This window comes from Antechinus flavipes, chromosome 2 (assembly GCF_016432865.1).
Source record: "Antechinus flavipes isolate AdamAnt ecotype Samford, QLD, Australia chromosome 2, AdamAnt_v2, whole genome shotgun sequence".
NCBI classification, from domain to species: domain Eukaryota; kingdom Metazoa; phylum Chordata; class Mammalia; order Dasyuromorphia; family Dasyuridae; genus Antechinus; species Antechinus flavipes.
The window spans coordinates 609537326-609559422 of NC_067399.1; the positions used below are offsets into that span (position 1 = coordinate 609537326).

Sequence of the window (22097 nt, forward strand, 5' to 3'; positions counted from 1 at the left end):
GAAAGCCCTTTTGTGCAGGGAGGTTGAAATCAGAATAAATACCAAACTGCTCAGCTTGTAATTAATAGAAAAGACAAATGGATCACTCAGAACGATTGTTCTGAATATGAACACATTTCACAGAAACTGGAGTCAAGCCCTTTCTTGAAACACTCAGAGCCACTCTATAATATTGCTGGCCTGAGCTTGAAGATGGCTCAGTGGTAGAGAACTCATCATTCCCTCAGGTGGTCTTTTCTATTGTAGAAGCAAGGCTAATGAAAAAGTTTTTTCTTTTACTAAGCTGTTATCACTTCTACCAAGGATCTTCACTTCTGTTCTCTGGAACCAAGAAGAATATGACAATATTCTTAATCCATATGGCAATTTTTCACACATGCTTAAAAAGTCCATCCTATGAACATATTATGAGACGCAGTTCAGTACCCCCAACACATACCTTTATGGGGGCTTAATATTTATCCTTAGAGTTGGCTCCAACCTAAAACAATTTATGTCTTCTTGGATTTTCAACTATGATTAAATTTATTAGATAGAATTTTCAGCACTCTGTTGTTCAAAACTGTGATAAACATGTCAATTAAAGCTTCACCCTACTCACTGATAAAAATAATAAACTGAATTATCCCCTTGAAATTCCATATAGGAAAAACACATTAACAAGTGCAATGGATGGCAATGGGATTGACTGCAAAAAAGACATCACTGAAAAATTCTCCTTTTCCCATGCTCCTTCCCCCTGAGAAGGATCATAAAGTTGGAAATCATATGGCTATTGAAGTAATAAAATGATTTCTATTAAAATGAACTTCAGTGGAGAGAAAGGAATCTTCTGTTTTTCTAAGTCCAGGAGGAAATGAGCTTGAATGAAAGAGTTGAGAACTTTAAATATGTTACTTCCATTTTCTCCCCATACCAACATAAATAAGCTATCCAACTATTTTCCATGTTGGATAATTTGCAACGCGTGGTTCTGTCTACAATATTAGTAAGTAAACAATACATAAGGGGGAAAACATCTTAGGAAATTATCAATGTGTAAAAGGAGAAGAGTTCAAGTCCTTAAAATATGATTCTAGAACCACATACATAACAAAGCCAAGGGCCATTTGCTTTCACAAAGGTGGAAAGTGGGACTCAATGTAAAATGGTTTTTGCAAGGTCACAAACAGGGTAGAGCTTCAGCTGAGCCCCAGCCTATCCCCCATGAACAGCAACCAGCTAGAAAGTATTACCCACAATGCACAGGGCAGAGAACTAGAAGCCTGGCATGAAAACCAACAAGTTCTGATCCAACCAGCCATGGTTGCCAAAGCCTACCAGATTATAACTGTGCTAATAATAGCAATATTAGATAAGTAGGTGTTTAAATAACACACCACTTCAGGTGCTCCTTCCCTCTCCTCCCTCACTTCTTGTACATGCACATCTCCTACCCCCCACAAACATACGTTTCCCCTACATTCCTCTTTCTTTCTCTTGCTTGGGGGTAGAAGTGGGGGTGGGGTGGGAAAAAAGCCAAACTATTTTTTTAAAAGGGATCTACTGACAAAGTCAAGCTACCATAACTATTTAATGATGGTATAAAATAAACTGCATATCTCTAAAGTACTTTTACAATTTTAATGATGCACTCAAAGGTCAATTCAAGAATTACAGAGCTGGATCTTGAATTCAGATCCAGGGCTCTTTCTGTATTATATCATAGCTACTTCAGTCTCCAGACCTCAAAGGGAACCTGGGCTACTGTGGTATGGACACCAAATCCTTGCTGCTAGTCCAATCTCACCTGAGAAAGATATATAGCTCAGTGACCAATGTCAACAAAGCATGCAAGATAAAATATGTTTTCAATGTAATAATACCTTCATAAATCAAAAGAAAAAATGGAAAGAAATATCTTATCAAAAATGATTATAAAATTAATTAAAAGTGATATAAATCTCTTAGGAGGCTTTAAAAGACATGTAGAAATGTGAGCAACAAAATCATCCTTTAGAAAACATAAGATTCTATTCTCACTATAAAGTTTATAAATTCCCTTTACCACTTCTCTTCAATGGAGATTTGCTCCTAATAAATAATTCTTTATTGAATGAAGATCAGGAAAAGATGATGTTCTAAAATTTGGCATATATTTGTTTTTTTAAACTGAGAAAGCTTCTTCCAGACAGAAGCATATGAATATTTAGTGTCCCTTTCTTCTGCCTTTTCTTTTGATAATCTTTGCTAAATTAATCATTGATTTATTCTAAGGCTGATATGGGTGTGTCTCCGTTGCTGGACAATTATCAAAATACAAAAGAAACAATTTCCCAATGGACCTAACAGAACAGTCTAATGTGTATAGTTACAGTTATTCAATGAAATAATTTTATCAGATTTTAATTTTGTTTGAAAATGTTAAAATGAACTATAAAATTAAAATACAAAATTAAGTTTCATAGCAATCTTGATCATCTTCAAAATCTGATACAAAAGTCAATGAATGATGCAAGAATTAAATTAACATTGTGCTATGAAACAGTCTTTGCACTTCTATAATCTTGATTCAATCTTCAGTGAAATGCTATATTTTAGAGATTTCTTTTGCTTCCCACTCCAAAATGTGAGTACACACACCCATATTCATATCCACACCCACATCTCTCTCTCTCAATTATGAAAAACCATTTCCAAATACTATATGCAAAGAGCTAATGACCAAAGTGATATTTAAACCCATCCTGATAATAAGAATAACTTGAAAAATTCTATAATTCTGAAATTTGTAATTAAATTTCTTAACAAATTATTGTAAAAGAAGCCGGTGATAAAAGTATCTTTCCTATTAGACCAATAATCAATTTGCATTAATTAAAATTTAAAATGAGAAATGCACTTATAAATTTAACTATGCTTTTTTCCTTCTATTTATTTAAATGAGAATAAGCCAGAATGGCATCTAGAATAAGCAATTTTACAGGAAAAAATGGAGCTTTTAGAAATTATTCAGCACATTCCCCTTGGATTTAGGCAAGGGTATTTATACCATATTCCTTGAAAAGAGTGATCTATTTTTTTTTTTAATTACATAACTTTCTCCATGTTCCATTACCCCTCAAAGTTATAAGGCTGTCCTAAACTTTAATATATATGCTTCAGCTAAAAATTCATCTCATTATCTTTTGTTCTGAATCTATTAAAAAGGGAGATCAATCCAATAGTATTCTTTTTATTATTTGAAGGTCAAACAGATCCTATCAACTTGCTCTTCTCAAACCAAGCTCCTTTTGTTCGTAGTACTATAGCCTGAAAGAATTATAAAATTTAAGAAATGAAGTTGCTGGATTTGTTGGATTACATACCTGAAAAATTCAAAGTTGAGACAAGCTTTTGGCAAGAAAAATTTATCATCTTGTTTAAACCAGAGTTTGCTCATGGCTGTGTCCTATGACAAAGAAATATATAGTTTTGTTAGGATAAAGCTGGTAATTTATGTTAAAGTTTTCCATTATTCTTCAATATAGCTAGGATGACAGTAATTCAGAGAGGTCTCCAGAAAGACCTTTAGTTCAACCACCCCAAACATTCTCAATCTTACTGTTTATTAAGTGATTGGAGGGAACAGACTGTTTATTGTTTGCCACTGAAACTAATAATCCCAACCTATACCATGGACTAAATCCTGTGCTAGACAGGATTAATCAATAGATATCTTACTTTCCCCCACCCCCAATCCCATCTCTTTGAGGAATGAATAACAGTGATAGGAAGAGACTGAGAGGGGGGAAAGAGTAAGTATATGAGACCCTTGTACTGGTTCTATACTTAATTCCAAAGGACTACAAAACCCTAAGGTTTCTGGCATGATTAGCTCAATTGCTTTTATGTTTAAGGGAATTAGAAGCTCATGTGAAATGACTAAACTCCTCAGAGAGGTAGAAAATATAACAAATTTGCTTCCTGTATTTTCTCTTTAAAAAATAGCTACAATGATCAGCTTTCCCCCCTTTCTCCTTTTAACTTCACATTTCAATCAAAAACACTAGGATTTAACTGGCTTCTTTTGTTCAGAACTTGGCTATTGTTATTACTGACTCTTCCCTGTCCCTCAAGTCTTATTAAGCACCTATAAGTCTACCTCCCCAGTATCTTCAGGGTCCCTTCCCTCTGGTCTATTCCTACCATCACATCCCTAATCTAGGCCCCCTTTTCAGTATCATACTGTATTACTACATCTGATTTTCTTGCTTCTAATTATCTTCCATATCACTGTCAGATTAATTATCCTTCTGCATGAACTGGTTCTGTTCAAAAACATTCATCCATTCAAAAAAGATTCCCTACTGCCTACCAAGAAAGTTCTAATTACTCTGCCTGAAATAAAAGCTATTTACAGTCTGGAGCCTACCTTTCCAGCTTAATTTTATCTTTTATTACTATCCTTTGTGTACCATTGCTTTAGAAAAATATTTATTCTCTAATTCCTCATCTCCTAACACATCCTTCTCTTAACTACTTTCATAATTCTACCTTGTATTTGGGAATATCTACCTTCTCCCTCCATTTCCTACTTAATTCCTAACACAATCTTTAGGATCAATTTAAATCTACTCCTTCCATGAAGCTTTCTAATATCTCATTGTTAAATGACGTCGTCATTGTAAAGCTTTGTCTTGTAATAATGCGCTTATTTTAGTCATATAATATATATAGTATAATAATGATATCATACCTACATTTGAAGAAAGAAGAAAGGGTAGAATCTTAATCTGAAGTCTGTAAGCTTTCTTTTTAAAGAATATATTTAGTATCTATATTTCAATATAATTACTTTCTTTTATAATCCTTTAATTTTTGTCTGATACATTTACATTCCCCAGAGTGCCGCCAAGTGGGTTCAAGACACAAAAGAGCTTCAGAACATTCCCCCCATAAGGGAAACTAGGTTTTCCCTAAACTGTGAATCTTCCCCAGTCCCTAACAATATGTTCTGAACAAAATCTGTACTGAACTGAAGGCTTATTTTTTTAAAGGTAAAGAAATATACATGTATAGTATGTGTATATATACATGTACATGTGTGTATACATATGTGTAGTGTTTTATATACACATAAATATGTAATATATATAACATATATTGATGCTTACACAGAAGTATAGTTGCTTAATCTGTCATTTTTTAGGAAAAATGGTTAATTCACACAAAATTTATTTGACAAAAAAAAAAAAGCAAATCCATATGCTCAGATCAAATAAAATTTTCTACATTATAATACTGATCACACTGATGGGTTACTAGATTCTCAATCGTAGGAAGGGACCTAACTGATCTAGTCTACTTTTTTTTATAGATGAGAGTCTCTGTTTTTCTAATTTCTAAATATAAGTGAATTGGAAAAAAGTTGTTAAGAAGAAAAAGTTTACATAAGGAAAAATGCAATCCTTAATTCTAAGCAAATTCAAATATAAAAAGGTGAAAAGAACTTAAGAGTCAGAGTCCCTACTCCTAATTTCACGCAGTGATTCTAAATTAGGGATTCCTAACTTTTCCCCAACTCTTGCAATTTAATAAAGACTATGGATTCCCCCCTTCTCAGAACAGTATTTTTATATGAATAAAATAAAATAAGTCATTAACAATAATCAGTAAGTTAATTATTAATAAAAATAAATTAATAAAATGAAACAAATAGTATCAAAATAGCTTACAAAATCTATGGACTTCAATTTAAGTACTTTTACTTCAGACAGATGAGAATCTAGCTAACTTCAAAATATTGCAATGATAAGAAATGCAATAATTGACCTCAGTGGGCAATTACGGAGTTTTACAAAATTTCCACATTTTCTATATTTTTAAAAATATAAGCATAATCTCATTTTCGTTTTCCTGAATGGTTACTGGAAAACAGAGAGCAAAGTCACTCTCTTCAATATACAATTAAGATAAAGAGTACTTTGCTCCAACTTAATCTTTTTTTTTTTCCTTCAAAGAAAGTCATCCCAAATTTCCATAAAACTTGTTTTCTAGCTTTTTAAAAAGCTTTATTGGTTATTCTTTCCTCTGAATTACAAAATTATCTTTTCTCACACCCTCTGAGATTATAGTCACTATGTAGGACACAACACTGAATATTAAGCTATCACTATCATCAAAAAAAAAAAAAAATATATATATATATATATATATATATATATATAGAGAGAGAGAGAGAGAGAGAGAGAGAGAGAGAGAGAGAGATTTTTATCTATCTATCTAAATAGATAGATATGGAGAGAGAGAGAAAGGAGAAAGAAAGAGAGAGAGAATATGAGATTATGAGATACCCTTCTATCAGACCCAGCACAAACTTCAATTGTTACCTTAATGAGAGCAGGGTACGATGTTGCTTCCTTTTCTAGAGGCAAGATCTCAAAATTTGTAGGAATAAATTCATTCTTTGTTGGAAGCTTAAACTTTCCATTTAAGTCAGCATTTTTCCATTTCTGGAGTGAAAATGATAAATTAAATGAACTCAAAAGTTCTTTAAAAATTCTCTTTTGTTAAAAAAAAAATTTATATATATTTTAAGGTAATATTTGCCAGAGTATGCATGTGCTATCTTTTATACAGAAAAGATAAGCATTAGTACTTAAGAACTAACTGGTTTTATATTGATCTATCTATATATACTTATTCCTTGGTGACAAGATTTCTTCATTTGCATAAATCTGTGATGATGGAAAGAAACTTCAGCTCAGTACCCACAAGAACATTAGCATCATATCCATGTCCATGACACCTTGTTTATATGTGATAATAATGAACTAAACTAACCAGTCACAGATCATTAATGAAAAACAAAACTATTAAATCTGTATAGGATGGGAAGCATTCCAAAAGCTAAATTCATCCACCAACTTACTTATCCATATTTTTAGAACTTGCTATCTTTTAGTAGTAGAAAATTAGTTCTTTCTATAGCTTGATGGTCATGCCAATTAGAACAGAAATAAAAAAGGTAATTTTTTGGTTAATTTATCTAGAATAAAAAGTAAATGAAATGAAATGTGATTCTAAATGTTTAAATTTATACATAGTTACTATTTAAAATTAAAATTTTGTAAAAACAAAGTTTACTTTTAAATTATTCTTGTTTATCTTCAGCTCACAAATAATTACCAAATAGGAGGAGACAGCACCAGAATACGAGGCTTCAACTTTATTTACTTGTTAAGATCAATGGAGCTAACTGGTTTCTGTCACATTAAATGCACTAAGGTTCCCATTTTACAATGTGGAGATTGTCAAAGCCCGCTAAAGTATTGCTTATTTCATGTGATATATGCCAGAAAGAGCAACTAACTACATGGAGGAAAATCCTAAAAATCTTTCCCTTTATGCCTGTATTCTTCCTCTTTTTCCCCTTCTCCTCCCTCCCCCGCCACCTATCTGTTTAGCAGGACAGGCATAAACCACAAGGCTTCCATTCTATCCTTGGGATTCCCTTTTAGTTGACTTTTGTCAAGCTTACCTCAATGACCTCATCTGGTATTGCCTCCTGTTTATATTGTGTTCCATACCACTCTTCTGTTTGATCTGTTTGTCCTTCAAAAGATTTGGAAACTATTGCAACCCTAAGAACAAAAATGGACAGAAAACACTGACGTTGTAAACCAACAACACCATCAGAAACTATTAAACAAAGCACAAAAAAATCCTGCTAGGACATAAAATTCTAGTAAGACAGAGAAACGCTTTCAGAATCTAGCATAAATCGCAATGGCTTGCCAGGTACACATTGTGTTCTTTTTCTTATCTAAAATAATCATCAATTAGATATCCTTTAATCATAGTTCTACTCTCAGAGAAAGAATTAGGGTGTGAAAAACATCTTTTTGCTTTGATAATTTAGAGAGGATGACTAACTCCTGAGCTAGAATCGGGGAAATAACAATACAATTCAGCAAGTTTTTGGGGTTTTTTTTGAGTGCCTACTTTGTACCAAGAACCATCTAAATGCTAGGTATTCAAGAACAAAATTAAAAAATGAAACAAGAAGGAAGGCAGGAATACAGATTCTGAGGACAAAAAGGGGGAAACTAAACTAATGCCAGGAAGTTAAAAAAGTAGTAGAAGTTAAAGTAGAAAGGAAAAATTGTGCATGACAGAATGAAGTTCTACTTGTAAGGAAATTTCAGCTAATCTGACAAAGCAACATCATCTCATGTTCCATTTGGCCCCCAAAAGGACACATAGGCACCAACAGATAAGAAAAGACTTGTTACAGCATCCAGAAGGAAAAGATACACAGCAATGAAATTCTTTTCTTAAGAATATAATGATAATTGTGAGTACACAAGATAAATCAAAAGGCACCACTCTCCTTGAAGTATGCTAAAGAGAACTTGCCAAGACCCCAAACACCCTCTAAGTACTATACCTACTTCTACTGAATTAGTACCTGCTTCTATCATATCACTAATTAATAAGTAATATAGCCAGAAAAAAAACAAAAAGCATCTCAAGAGACTCAGAAGTCCTGGGCAGGAAACAAACAGCTTTTTGAGGAACAAGTGATCTTTCCAAATATATATTTGAAAGAAAGGAAGACTTAAAAAAAAAAAAAAAGCCAAAATGTTTGGTTAGTTTTCTTAGCCCAGATGCCTAGGACACTAAAAGGACAACAGAGAAACAGAATGCATCTCTAGAAGGCTAAGAAAACGAATTTAGCAGATAATTAATAAATGTGGTATATGCCCGATTTAAAAAAGGGGGGGTGGAGTGGGAGGGTGGGAGGAGGCAGGACCTTGAAGCCAAAATATGAAAGGAAGGAGAAAAGACCAAAGATAAAACTACAAAAATCAGGGAATAAGTGCAGATGAAAGTAGAAAGAAGTAAAGTAAGCAAACACAATTGAATTTTTGGAAGAAAATAAGAGGAAAGATGGTCAAGAGGAATACTTCTGGCCTCAGATGAACATATAATAATTATTCAAGGAGCATATGGGAAAAACAGAATCTGAAATTTTAACACAAGGTAAATATGTTTTTATAGATATTACTTAAGTTTTACAAGACATAAATCCATAAACCTTAGAGTACAAACAAAATGAACAGCATTTGGAGTTTAGGACTGACTTAAAGATAGTGCTAAACATTCTCCCAATACAGATTACAACTGATATAAAGCTAAATAAAAGAAAATTGAGGAGACTTCAAATACTTCAACATTTAGTAAAAGACTAATTCTTACCAAAACACAAATTCTTTGCTTGCCTTTATGATAATTTCATTTCTCAGAAGATAGAAGATCTATTCTAGAGTTTACAGGAGTAAAAAATGGAAAACAGCAGATATGTAGCCTAAACTTTAGGAAAGCAGATTCTGAAATATTCAGAGAAGATGAGAAACCATGAAAACTCAGTTTGCCTAATTGGATTTACAGTCTAGTCATCCTGGTTGCTTACACAGCCTCCAAATTTCATCCTATTACCAAAGATCAGAAAAAAGAAAGAAAAATTGCTTATCCAATATGATTCAGCATCTAGCACAATGCTTTGTATAAAATAAATGCTTAAAATTAAAATAAAAGCTTAAAATTAAAATAAAAGATGGAAAGTTCTAAAGTAAAAAACCTTAAGTAAATTCTAATAATTCTAATAAAGAAGTAAAATAGGAAGTATTCCCTCCCACCCCAATATCAGTAAACAGAGGATTCACTAATTCCATCAAAAAACACCAATCCTTATTTTCAAAGCATGTAGTTTAAGGTTCAGATTTTAAAAGAACATGCATAGAATGATGAACACACAGGTAAGCACTGTTGTCCAAGAGTAACATAAATCTAAAGACACATAAGCCCTCAAAGGGACAGAACATTATGGGGGGAAAAATTGCTATAAATCATCAAATAAACTTTTCAATGGGCTATATTAATAGCAAGGAAAGAAAAAAGACCAAACCCCTAAACTTAAGATGCAGAAATGCTAACAAATGACTGAGAAAAGGAAAAAAATACTCTGCTCCCATCTTCTCTAGCAAGAATTATTGAAATAGAAAAGGGCTGAATAAACCTAGAATAATTTCAGTCTGTGATGAAATCTCAGCTGATCCCTATAGAAACCCTTGCAGTCATTGCCTTAACTCTAGCTCTTGTGCTTCTCCTTCCTTGCTGAGGACAGAAGAGAGGTAACCAGCTCACTGAGCCTGTTTTCATCAGCCTGATGGGGAGGCTACTAGGAAGGTAAGAGTCATCAAAGAGGGGAACAGTAGAGCTACAACACAAAGAGAGAAGGGTCCCTTCTGCTGCTTTCCCTCCATTCCTTGTAACCTTGATACTGGCCCAGGAGAAACAGTATTGCAAAATGGAGAGCAAGCTGGTTTCAGTTGGGAAGACTTACACTCAAGTGCCACCTCTGATGCCCACTGAATGGCAGATGCTAAGAGCAAGTGACTTAACAATGTCTCAGGAAATTCTGTGACTGAGCCTGTGTCAATCTGCATGGGCAGGAGGAGTGTGTTCACTGGGTGTTCCTGATAATGGAATCACAGGTCTGGTCCCTCCCCAAAAAAAATCTCTACCAGACTAAACAAGATAAAAGACAGCCTCTATGGGAAGACTGGCCAAATTTTTTAATCTTAACAAAGTAAAACTCATTATCTGGCAAATATTATATACAGATGTTATGTCCAAAAATAACTATTTTTAAATATCTATTGAATCCCACATTCCAATAGATAAACCAGATAAATTCTATTCAAGCTTCTTGACATCATGATTACTTTCTGCATGCCATGGGATAAAAAGACATGGCCACCATATCTATAGTGAAACTTAATTTTTTCTACACTAGCTGCATTTAGTTTTAAGGTCAGTGTGTTTTTAACGCTGTAGAAATGAATACAATTACTAAAAGCTAAATACAGACATTCCATTCTCAGTGTGATTTAAACCTCAAGATTCTTATCAATCATTCAAAAATTGAGAAAGCAAATTGTAAGCCTATAAGCCTTGTGTACAGGGTACAAGGTGATCTTCGGTATTTTCGAATTATAGAAATGTGGCTGGAAGTTCTTTTAGTACAAGGTTTCAGTGGCCTGGAGAATCACATTCAGGGGCACAATGATATACATATCGAGCATAGCCATATTTAACTGAGAACAGCACCAAATAAAGATGCCATGTCAAACTGGGAAACCTGTCATGTCAGCTGACATGTTGATGCAGGACAATGCAGCCTCCGACTCTCACTATGTAATCCTAAGAATCAGTCTTTTAGGCCTCAGTTTCCTCGTAAGTATAATAAAGGAGGATGCATCAGTTGACTTCTCAGGTCCTCTCTAACTCCCAGTCTAAGATTCTAACGTTATCCATTGATGGGAAATTCTCCAAGAAACTCTAGAATTCAGATTACACAAGGGGTCTAAGAATTAAGTTTTAAAAAAGAAAATGCTTTAAGAACTACTGGTTGCAAAGCCTGAAGCCTAAGTATATAAAAGTCAAATCCTGCTGTTTGAGAAATTAGGTAATCAATATTGGTCTAAGTATTTCTGAAGCCAAAGCAGAAAGGGGGGGGGGGGGGGGAGGGCAGGAAGTACAAGCATTCTAAAGGGAGGCCTTTTTGCTGAAAGCAAAGAAGAAAAGCAACTTTTTATGTAATCACAAACTGCTATAGTTCTATTCAATTCAGTTGAACAAATATTCACTAAGCACCTAATGAATTAGGCATACCACAAGGCACTAAAGCTATAAGATTTAAACTTGTCACAGTCCTTGCTCTAAATGAGCTTTCAAGGAGAAATACAAAATGTACGTTGAAAAATATAATACAAAACAGATATGATGGGGAAAAGTGCTCTTAGGAAATTTGAGAACAGGAATACTTTCAGGTGAAGTGAGCAAGAGAAGGAAGCAAGGAAGCACCATGAAAGCTGCTTGCCTTGAAGGAACAGAGGACTGGGAAAGTCATAACACAATAATAATTCAAGGTCTTAATGATGAATAGCTTTGGGAAAAATCACTTCTCTCTGGGTCTGAATTTCCTCAGCTGTAAAATGAAAAGGAACCAATCTGGGTGATCTCTCAGGCACCATTATTTCCAAATTTTACGATTCTACGATCCTACCATCCTTGTAACTTTCCAAATCCACTATTATGTTCTAATACACTGCCTCTATGACAAGAGTCATAAAGAAGAGGTTAAATTATGCTCTATAATCTCAAGAAGAAAAGATTATGTATAATGAATACCAAATACTAACATAGTATTTTTTAAAAGAAGCACAGAAAGAATTAAGTTTTAGATTAGTTACTTCTAAAATCATTCAAGTAGAATCTTTGATTCCCCACAATGACAGACAAGAGAGATCTTACTGCACCTTTTAATGCCAACTCTTTTTGTGTATAATCCTTAAAATACCCCTAGGGATTAAATTATTAACAACAGCTAAATTAAAGTGATAATAAAAAATACTGAATTTTTGTGTGTGTGACAATTTATTCCCAAACTTTATTAATAAAGTACTTATTCAACATTTGATATGAACTGAATTATATAAATAAGTCATTAATGATGACTTATAAAATTCTTTTGATTTTCATTGGTCTTTTAAAACATAATTTATAACAATGTCATCCTCAAAATGACTTACCGAACATTTTCTGGCCTCAGTTTATCAAGAACCATCTCTATTAAATCAGGGCGAAATTCTTCTAGCAAATATTCTGCTGCAAGCACTTCTTCTAGGGGATAGTACTTTTAAAAAGAAAACAGTCTTAAGATACCAAATAGTCATGAAGTAAAAAAAGACACATCTACATTTTTATTTTATTAAATCCATTCTCTTTCCCTCTAAATACGTCTCTCTTCCCAATTTCCCTATCACTGCTGCAGGCCTTTCCCTCACCTTTACCATTTTGGCTGTGGACCTAAGCTTCATCCTTAACTCTTCACCCTTGTACATCATGATCCCCTCCCACCCTTTGTTTAATCTGTCACTGCACCTCTTACATACGCCCCCCTCTTGGCTCTGACTTGCCATCACTCTGCTGAGGCCCAAACTGATCACCTGAGGCCCAGACTTGACTCTAAAAATCTTTCCCCCACCTAGGTCATCCCACATTCAGTTATCACCCCCCTTCTCATTCCCACTCCAGAGGTTTCCTGTTTCCTCTGATACAAAATCCTTCATAATCTTGCTCCCTCCTCCTGGTGCCAGCTCCAGGAGCTATGACCCAGTGACTCCAGCCTCCTCGATTTTTCTTGTCTTCTGACTTCTAATTCTTCCCCATATCTAGAATGTTCTTCCCTTGTTTCTACCTCCTAGTTTCCCTGCAGCTTCACCAAGAATTCTTTTTTGAACTCCTTAATCGTACTGCTTTCCCTCTGAGATTATCTCCAGTATGCCCTGCACATAGCTTGTTTGTACATGGTTGTTTGCATGTTGTCTTTTCCGTTAAATTGTAACCTCCTTGAGAGCAGAAACTGTTTTTGCTTAGCACAATAACTGAGACATATAATAGACTTTTCATTAAGGCCTGTTGAATTGGTTTGACTTTCTCCATTAATTTTTTATCCCACAACGGACAAGTTTCTCAAATTCTACTTTTGCAGCCTTCTTGTAATTTTATATTTTCAAGAGTTTTGGGGAGTTTATCCCACAAACAAAGGCAACATTTCATGTGTTTGAATACAAGTGTGAGATAGACTAGATACAGATGACTCTAGAAGAAATATTTGATGGTAAAATGCTGGCATCTACAGGGCATTTTTTAAATGATTAGCTCAATTAAAGATACATTCCCTTCTGTTGGGCAAAAACTGCTGTGTCAGTAAACCCAGTACTTTGTTCTGCTGTGAATAAGCATTTTAAATGAGAAAGAAAAAGGTAAGAATGCCCAAAAACTGAGCAGCTAAATGAGTAGCACCCTAGATGAAATCTATAAAAGTGTACAAGGTCATGATCACAAACTGTTATCAATATTTAAAGAAGGTTCAAAATTCAGCTCTGAACATTGGACCTTAATTATTATCTCCAGACCTCATTAGCTTCATCTGTAAAATGACCAATGGATCCATATTTTAAGGGAGTATTTAATCTGAATCATTTTTCAACATCAACAACAACAAAAAGAATTATCCAAATTTCTGTACTATCCCAATTTAACTGGCTCCAAAACCTTATGAGTTTCTTTCAGATCAACCACCATGCTTTAGTCTCCCCTCAGAAGATTGGTAAAGACTATTGGTAAAATAATTTGGGAAAACTAGCTCTTCTAAATCATAACCACCTCAAAAAAGTTCTGGTTCTTTTTGGTGGACTAGGGCATGTCTTTCTGAAATCATAAATTGCTTGGGATAAAGCAGCTGAATATTTAATTGGTAACTCTAGGGCACAAGAATATACAGTTCCCCGGACAATCACTGACACCTCCAGGAAGGAAGTCAACTCCATCTCAACTCTAGTCACAAAGTGCTGGCCACAAGGGAATCAGGTCACACATACATTTTAGGATTTTAAAAACAAAAACAAGGGGTTTAGTCACAATTGTTCCAGATTATTTGTTTTTGGTATAAGAACTGGTACTGAACCTGCAATTTTATTAGTTTAGGGAATTTTCAGATACAGAAATTCCAAAATATCTTACACATATTTTTTTTTAATTACTTACATGCAATATTCCTGCAATTTTAGATGTATAACCTCTAGGTCTCTCTTTATCTTTAAACCTAAAAGCAACAGCATTCAAATCCTAAAACAGAAAATTAATTCCATCAGGCATAGCAAATCAATTCTAATAAAAAGTCTACTCTAGTAGTACAACTTCTATTCCATTTTACATTTTATAATTTTTCTGAAAAGCATTCCCCCCCCCCTTTTTTGGTCTAAGGCAATTTTATATGTATTTGTTTGAGGAAACATGGTCCAGAAACAAAGTCAAATGAGAAATAATCTTTTAAATTTCTGAAATAACTCTGCTCACCTCATAGAACATATAATAAGAAGCAAAACTAGGCAAAAAGTGAATGAAAATGCATGTCTATTGCACAAAAAAGTGATGAGAAAATAGAATACATGCAAAATGCATCAGGTGTACAGAATCTGATCTCAGGGGGTCAAGAAAAGTACATCAAAAGAAAAGCACCCTTCCAATACAATTGTTGAAAGAAATAAACTAACGTCTAAGTTGAGTGCAATGATTCTGCTTTACAAAGATGTCTCTCACATTAAAATAAATGGATTTTATTGAATTAAGTCAAAGGATCTTTACTAAAAGGGACACTCCAAAATGTAGTCATATTTTTTTAAGCACGAACATCATTTGCTTCATACAATAAATAATACAATAGCCAGACTATTTCCAAGCATTGCTACTTAAAAATATTCTTTAGGGCAGAGCACATTTCAATAATAAAATTTTGAATTTAAAAAGGAAAGCTATCCCATTTGATTTTCTGACACATTCTTATTGTTTTTCAAATATAAGATCATGAAAGTTTACAGTAATTTACTAAATATTTATCAAGCAGAATAAGAAAATTACTGTATTTACTTATTGATACTGGAACTTATAGCTAGGGCACAGCAGCATAAGGATTAAGAGGTCCCAAAGGATTAAGAGGTACTAGCTCAGTACAAGCCAGAATTCTGGTAAGAAGAGAATTTGATTCCTTCTATCCTCTTTGGAAGCTTATAAGCTAACTGGGCCTCAAGGCAACTAACAATATGGCTCAGAGAACACTATAGCTCACCTACCACTATTCAAAATTGAAAAAACAAAACAAAACAATTTCAAATTTCAGCTGGGTCACTGATGAGTTCCAATCTAATTATTCACATGTACTGTTGTAAAATATATATATATATTATATATATAAGCTCCTTAAAAAAAAATTTGGTGAAACAAATGTACCTTGCACTCTTGGAAAACCCATTCTTGAGGTCCTTCTGTACGTAACTTCTGAATGTATTGAAACATGTGCAAAATTATATCTTCAACATGTACTGGAAAAAAGGGGCACACTTAAAAATCGTTCAGTCCTTGTATCCTTCAAATCCGTGAGCCCACTCCTAAGGTAAAGTAAGGCAAGTAGAATATGGTCCCTCTTAGAAATGAAGTCCTCACCTCCCAGCGATTGGTGGCATGGCCCAAGCATTCCTGTGAGGTGATATTCTGGGCCCATGGAATCAATAAAGTTTCAAAAGACATGCTACAGGAGCAGCAGCCCCAAGAATACCAGCATAAGGAGACGAGAAGCAAAGGGAAAAGGAGTTAAGAACACACCTGGCCCACTGCAGACTGGAAAGATAGGCTGGTTAATATTTTTCAAGAACTGTCATAGTTTTCATTTACAAGTTAAAAAAATATCTATGACATGAGGGCCAAGTGACATGGAAAATTAGAAATGTGAGCTTGTAAAGTACAGAAATTTGAAAGCTTATAGATTTATAATCTAAATTATATTCATGGGTTAAGAAAATAAAAGATATAAACTACATAAGATAAATTTTCATCAAAAACAAGGAGTGTAATACTTACAAAGTCCTTCCTCTGTCAAATCCACATTAATGATGAAAAACATAAAGCCTCTGGCTCCTTCCTTTTGACCTCCTACAAGAGTGTTTACCCAGCCTGCAATTCACAAAAGGAACTAATGTGATTTTCCTCCTATTCCTCTCAATGCAGATAAATTCCATTATTGTTGATATTATACATCATACATATATGAACACAGGCGTACATGCATAGACAAACACACCTTCTTTCTATAAATCTGTCACAGAAATTCAACACTATACTCAAAACATTCTCTTCTCTCTTCACCTTTCACAATCAAAACTTATTTTACTAGCTTTCAGGGTGGCAAAAGAATAAAATAGGGTTAAATTTTCCAAATTTAGATTATTCACACCTTCTACTTTCTCTGTTCGTATACTAGTATTGTAAAATAGTACTCAATAAAGCAACACAAATAAGAATACGGACTAGAATCAATTCAACTGACTCCAAGAAATATATATAATACACACAAACTACAAATCTAATGCTTGATGATACAATTCGGGCCAAGCCATTTTTGGATAAGTCTATTCATCCCTCACTTCATATACATTAAAAAAAAAAAAAAAAAGACTTGTAATTACTAACTTTGCATTGTAATGAGTTTCACTTCTTACTTGCCATCTTTTCACTTCATGAGAAAAACATTAAAATTATGAATTCTTAAGGATAGCTTAGCTATCAAATCCAATAAAGATAATAAAAAGACATGAGTGCTGTAGAAAGAAAGGCACAAAATACCGTGCTGCCAATCAGTTACAATCTTTCTAAAAAGTAATTTCAAATTACTGTATGCCAATAAAATAACTAAGATGTCTATGTTCTTTGACAGAGAGGTTTCACTGACAAGCTTAAAAGTGTGGAAAAATCTTTATGAAATGACACAGAGTAAAATAAACTGAGCCAGGAAAACAATATGCACAATGACTACTACAATATAAATTGAAATAATCACAACAAAAATCAAAAAATTAATGTTGTAAAATTATGAAGAACAAGCATGGCTTGAAAGAAGAGACACAAGTCATCCCACCTCTTTATAGAGGCGGGAGGTTAAATGCGAATTAGTTTTCTAATTGTTTTTCTTTTTCTATTGTCTTTAATGAGTCTATCTGTTAACAATACAGAGTGACTCTTTTGAGAGGAAATGGGTTAGAAATACTGGGGAAAATTTTAGTGAAATTTTAAAAAGAGGCATCAATAGTTGTTGTTTTTTTTAAAATACATTCTATTAATCCCAAAGACCACATCTCAAATACAGTTATGCATCAAAGTAATCTCCATAGCAATCTTGAGAAAGAACTGACTGGCAAAATTAAGAACTATGAGGTTCACATGTTGGGAAATTATCCACAAATTGATTATCAAGAGACTTACCCTTTGATTTGAGTTCTGATAAGAGACTTCCAGGGCCTTCATGTCCAATAAGATGACCAAGATAATGACCAGGGTTTGACTTATAATATTTCTGAAGGTCAGGTATTGGAAATGTAACATATAGATTTCTGATGTCCTTAATGGGTACAACTTTGTAAAGTTGCTGAAAATAAAGATATTAGGCTAGTTAAAACTCACTGAATCTAATATTCACTAATGACAAGACTATTGGTAACATGCTAATTTGGGGGAAACTAAATATCAGATATACATTTCAAATTTATAACATCTATAAATTGAATAAAATTAATGAGAAGGCATATTTGTAGATTTCTTTACAACTCAACTTGCTTCAAGAAGCACTGGACAAAGAAGTTTGGAGACCTGTAATATCCATTCCATTCCTAATTCAAGGTATGTGATACTTCAGACTTTACTTTTCTGGGTCTTAGTTTATTCATTTGTAAATGAGAATAATAATGCTGTTATTATTCCCTCCTCAGGGATATTGTGCATATTAAATGGAATTATGAAAGTGAAAGTATTTTATCACTGCAAAATGTTAAAAAATAAGTTAATGTTAGAAAGTTCAAAACTGGCACTGGAAAATAACTACAATTTACTGAACTTTCTTCATGTTGCGCTCACTATAACTACTTTTTACTGTAGCATAATACCAAATATAATTAAATTTTGCCTTACAAATAATACAACAAAAAGGGTATTGTTCTTCTATTCTTCTCTAGACAAGTTTCTATAAATTCAGATCTAAGAGAAAAATATTTACTCACCCTAAGATGCTCTTCTTGGAAAGGGTGTTCAGGAAATTCTGGAAGTGGGACATTTTTGTTCTCTACTTCTGAAAATAGCTTCACAACTAGTTCGGTCAACTCATCTAGTGATTCTGCACAAAATAAGCCATTGGAATCATGAATTAAATTAATATCAGGGAACACCTGATATTTTAGCCAATAAAATCATTTAACATAATTTTTAGCCTTAATAAGAAACTATAAAGCAAAAGCACATATAACTATATTAAAACAAAAAGTCCTCAAAAAAAAAACCCAGTAGACTCTAAAAAAGACTTTTAATCGTAACAAACTTAGAGAAAAGTTGAGACTATTATATAGCTGAAGAGCAATATAAGAGTACAGTATTGAACAATTAAGTTTGATAACAACTACTGAATGACTGAGGTCTTTTTCCCAGATCATTCACAATTGGAGGGCACAAAGAAGTGAAATGAACACTTGAAGAACACTTTATACCAAGAACACTTTATAAACTGGAATGGGTAAAACAAACATGATGAGAGGGAATTGAACCCCAAGATATGTTAGGAACTAGTATAAAAGCATTTAACTGTCTTAGGAGATTTGATTTTCCAGAGGCACACATTCTACATTTATAAATATTAGAGGAAAAAATACATAGTGGCCTCTCAAAATTAGTTGTCACAAAGCACAGGAGAGGTACTATCAATTATGCAATTACTACATTTGTTACACCTATATTTTGACAGAACCCATAATCCTTCAACATGAACTTAGTACCCTCATTAGCAAAAATCATTAAAACAGGAAGTTATCCGATAGCACTATTCCTCCCTTAGCCAAGAATCTCCTCTCTCCTTTCCTTCCTCAAAGACAGAAGCCTTCTTTTACTTTCATACACGATTTTTCTTTTGCAGGCTAGTATTGGAACATCTCTATTTGCCATTCAATTGATTTTTTTACTCTTCATGTTATTTTCACATAATTAAAGATGATTTGAGGATGTTTTTCATAAAGTCAAGCACCAAAATTACTAATTATAATTCTAAAAAATTTGTATGCTAAATTCCAAAATGAACCAAACTCTTAAAAATGGTGAAGTCAATAAAAAACTTTTTTTTAAAAAGTTGTTTTTTAATAAAAAGAGACAGACCTACTACTTGGGGAAGATGACAAAGGGAGAATTAAAAAAAGGCAAATCTTATTATTGCTTCTATCTCCTCTACCAAGAACACTTTATAAACTGGAATGGGTAAAACAAACAGGGTGAGAGGGAATTGAACCCCAAGATATGTTAGGAACTAGTATAAAAACATTTAACTGTCTTAGGAGATTTGATTTTCCAGAGGCACATATTCTACATTTATAGATACTAGAGGAAAAAATTAGTTGTCACAAAGCACAGGAGAGGTACTATCAAATCAGAAAAGGATAAAAAGAGACTTTTAAAATCAAGGTAATAGCTAAAAAGATTGAAAATATAAATTTCAGATAGTTATATTGATACCAATAATTACAGAAATTTTAGTTTGTGATAAAGGCCAGTAAAATCTACTAAGAATAAATAAAATCAAAGCAGCATCATTTCATATTTTTTTTCAGCAAAATACTTGATAAAAACACTTAAAATTTTGCATATAGGATCTGAAAATCATTTCTGGCAATCTTTATGGACAAGGTAGAGAAGGACCCTGTGACAGTCCAAGCATGAAGGACTTTGGTAGCTTTAAAAACTGGAATAAGACCTGAAGCATTCTGCATACAACTCTGACAAGCAGGCAAGTCTATAGTGCAAAAGCCATCACTTCTTGTCCTGATAGTTAAAAACAATAGATGACAGAATCAAAAATAAAAATTATTTCAAAAGACCTAAACAATGAATCAAAATAAACAAGAGGAAATTTAACAGAAATAGTTCTAAGGTCCTATTGTTTATAGATTTCTTTTTTTAAAATGTACAAAACATGATAAAGAGAGGAGCAATTAAACTCAAGGGTTTAATTAAACTGAGTTTATATAACAAGAGTTTTATACATAAGCCAGAAATGTGAAGTTTTTAAAAGTCAGTTAATAATAAAAGCTTTTATTGAATGCCAGCTATGGCCAGGCATTTGTACTAACCTTGAAGTTACAAACAAAAGCAAAAAACAATCTGTTCTCTGAGATGCTAAAAGTCTAATGGGGAACACAACATAAAATAGTTATGTACAATCAAAATATAAACAGGACAAATGAAAGATAATCAGTAATGAAAAGGCCCTAGCAATGAAGGGAAATCAGGAAGGGTTTCCATAAAAGATGGGGTAGATGATATCTGAAAGAAAGCCGGGAAGGTACCAGTGAAAATGAGAAGGCTATGAGGAATAGACAGTGAAAATCTCCCAAGTCTGGAGATGAAGTGTCATTTCTGAGGAATAGCTAGGAGTTGGTTGTCACTGGATCACACAGTGTGGAGAAAAGAGTTAGGAGAGGAAGGTAGTCAAAAGACTGGAAAGGCAGGAAAATGGGCAAGTTGTGGAAGGTTTGAATGCTACAGGATTTTATATTTGATTCTAAAAGTGATAAGGAGCCCTCAAAGAACAGTGTAATAACATGGTCACATATGTGTTTTTTGAATATTGATTTGACAGTGGAGGGAGGAATAATTTGGAGTAGAGAGTGCTAAGTCAAGAAGATCATCCAAGCAGGTTGCTGCAATGGTCCAGGCAGGAGGCAATGAAGGCCTGCCATGGGGAGAAGAGAAAAGAGGGCACACCTAACAGAGGTTAGGAAGGGTTTGACAACATTCTTAATATGGGGAATGAAAGAGAGGCTACAACCCCTGAGGAACGAGGGGACAGTCACACAGTGTAATTCTGAACAAAAACAGTCAAATCCAGAAAGAGGGAAAAGAGGGAGAAAAGGGGTTCAGTTTTGGACATGGTGAGCCTAGAAGTTAAGAGAGAGAAGCTCCTTGAAATAATCTGTCGTTTTTCAACCTTGGAAAGCTGCCCCAGACATTGAGAGATTAAGGCTTCAGTCACATAACTAAGTCTATGGCAGAGAGAGAATTTGAACTGATCCAGATCTTCCCAACTCCCAAACCTATCCCCTCCATTCACTACATCGTAGCTCCTCTGATCTCCATGAGACTATGGTAATCTAAACAGCATTTAAAGGAGATAATACAAGAGTTCTTATGGAACCAAATAACATTTCAAATAAACAAATGTACTATGAATAATACTTCTATCTAGAAAGGTGACAGCTTTCTTCAAGATTATTAAGAGCAGAGAAGTATATTAAAGATCTTCCAATTGAAACCTTTCATTTTAAAAATAGGAAAATTGGGCTAACCAATGGGAGACTAAAGTTGGAGCCCTTTCCTTTTGCTTTTCATTTTAATACCAGTGTCCTTTCTACAACATGACACTC

General features: G+C 33.7%; 1 protein-coding gene across 7 annotated transcripts in view; it reads right to left on the reverse strand.

Annotated features, from left to right (window-relative positions):
- IDE (insulin degrading enzyme) overlaps nt 1–22097 on the reverse strand; it is a 98395-nt gene that overhangs the window by 27536 nt on the left and 48762 nt on the right. For all 7 annotated transcript variants that reach the window (XR_007951153.1, XM_051981651.1, XM_051981650.1 and 4 more), the window contains 9 exons: nt 18699–18811; nt 17908–18070; nt 16510–16602; nt 15883–15974; nt 14641–14721; nt 12621–12724; nt 7502–7604; nt 6351–6473; nt 3348–3430 (listed from right to left, as the gene is read on the reverse strand). Coding sequence is in view for 6 of the 7 variants with exons in the window: in XM_051981651.1 (XP_051837611.1) it covers nt 3348–3430; nt 6351–6473; nt 7502–7604; nt 12621–12724; nt 14641–14721; nt 15883–15974; nt 16510–16602; nt 17908–18070; nt 18699–18811 (955 nt within the window). In the remaining variant the exon portion in view is untranslated. The remainder of the gene's footprint in view (nt 1–3347; nt 3431–6350; nt 6474–7501; nt 7605–12620; nt 12725–14640; nt 14722–15882; nt 15975–16509; nt 16603–17907; nt 18071–18698; nt 18812–22097) is intronic.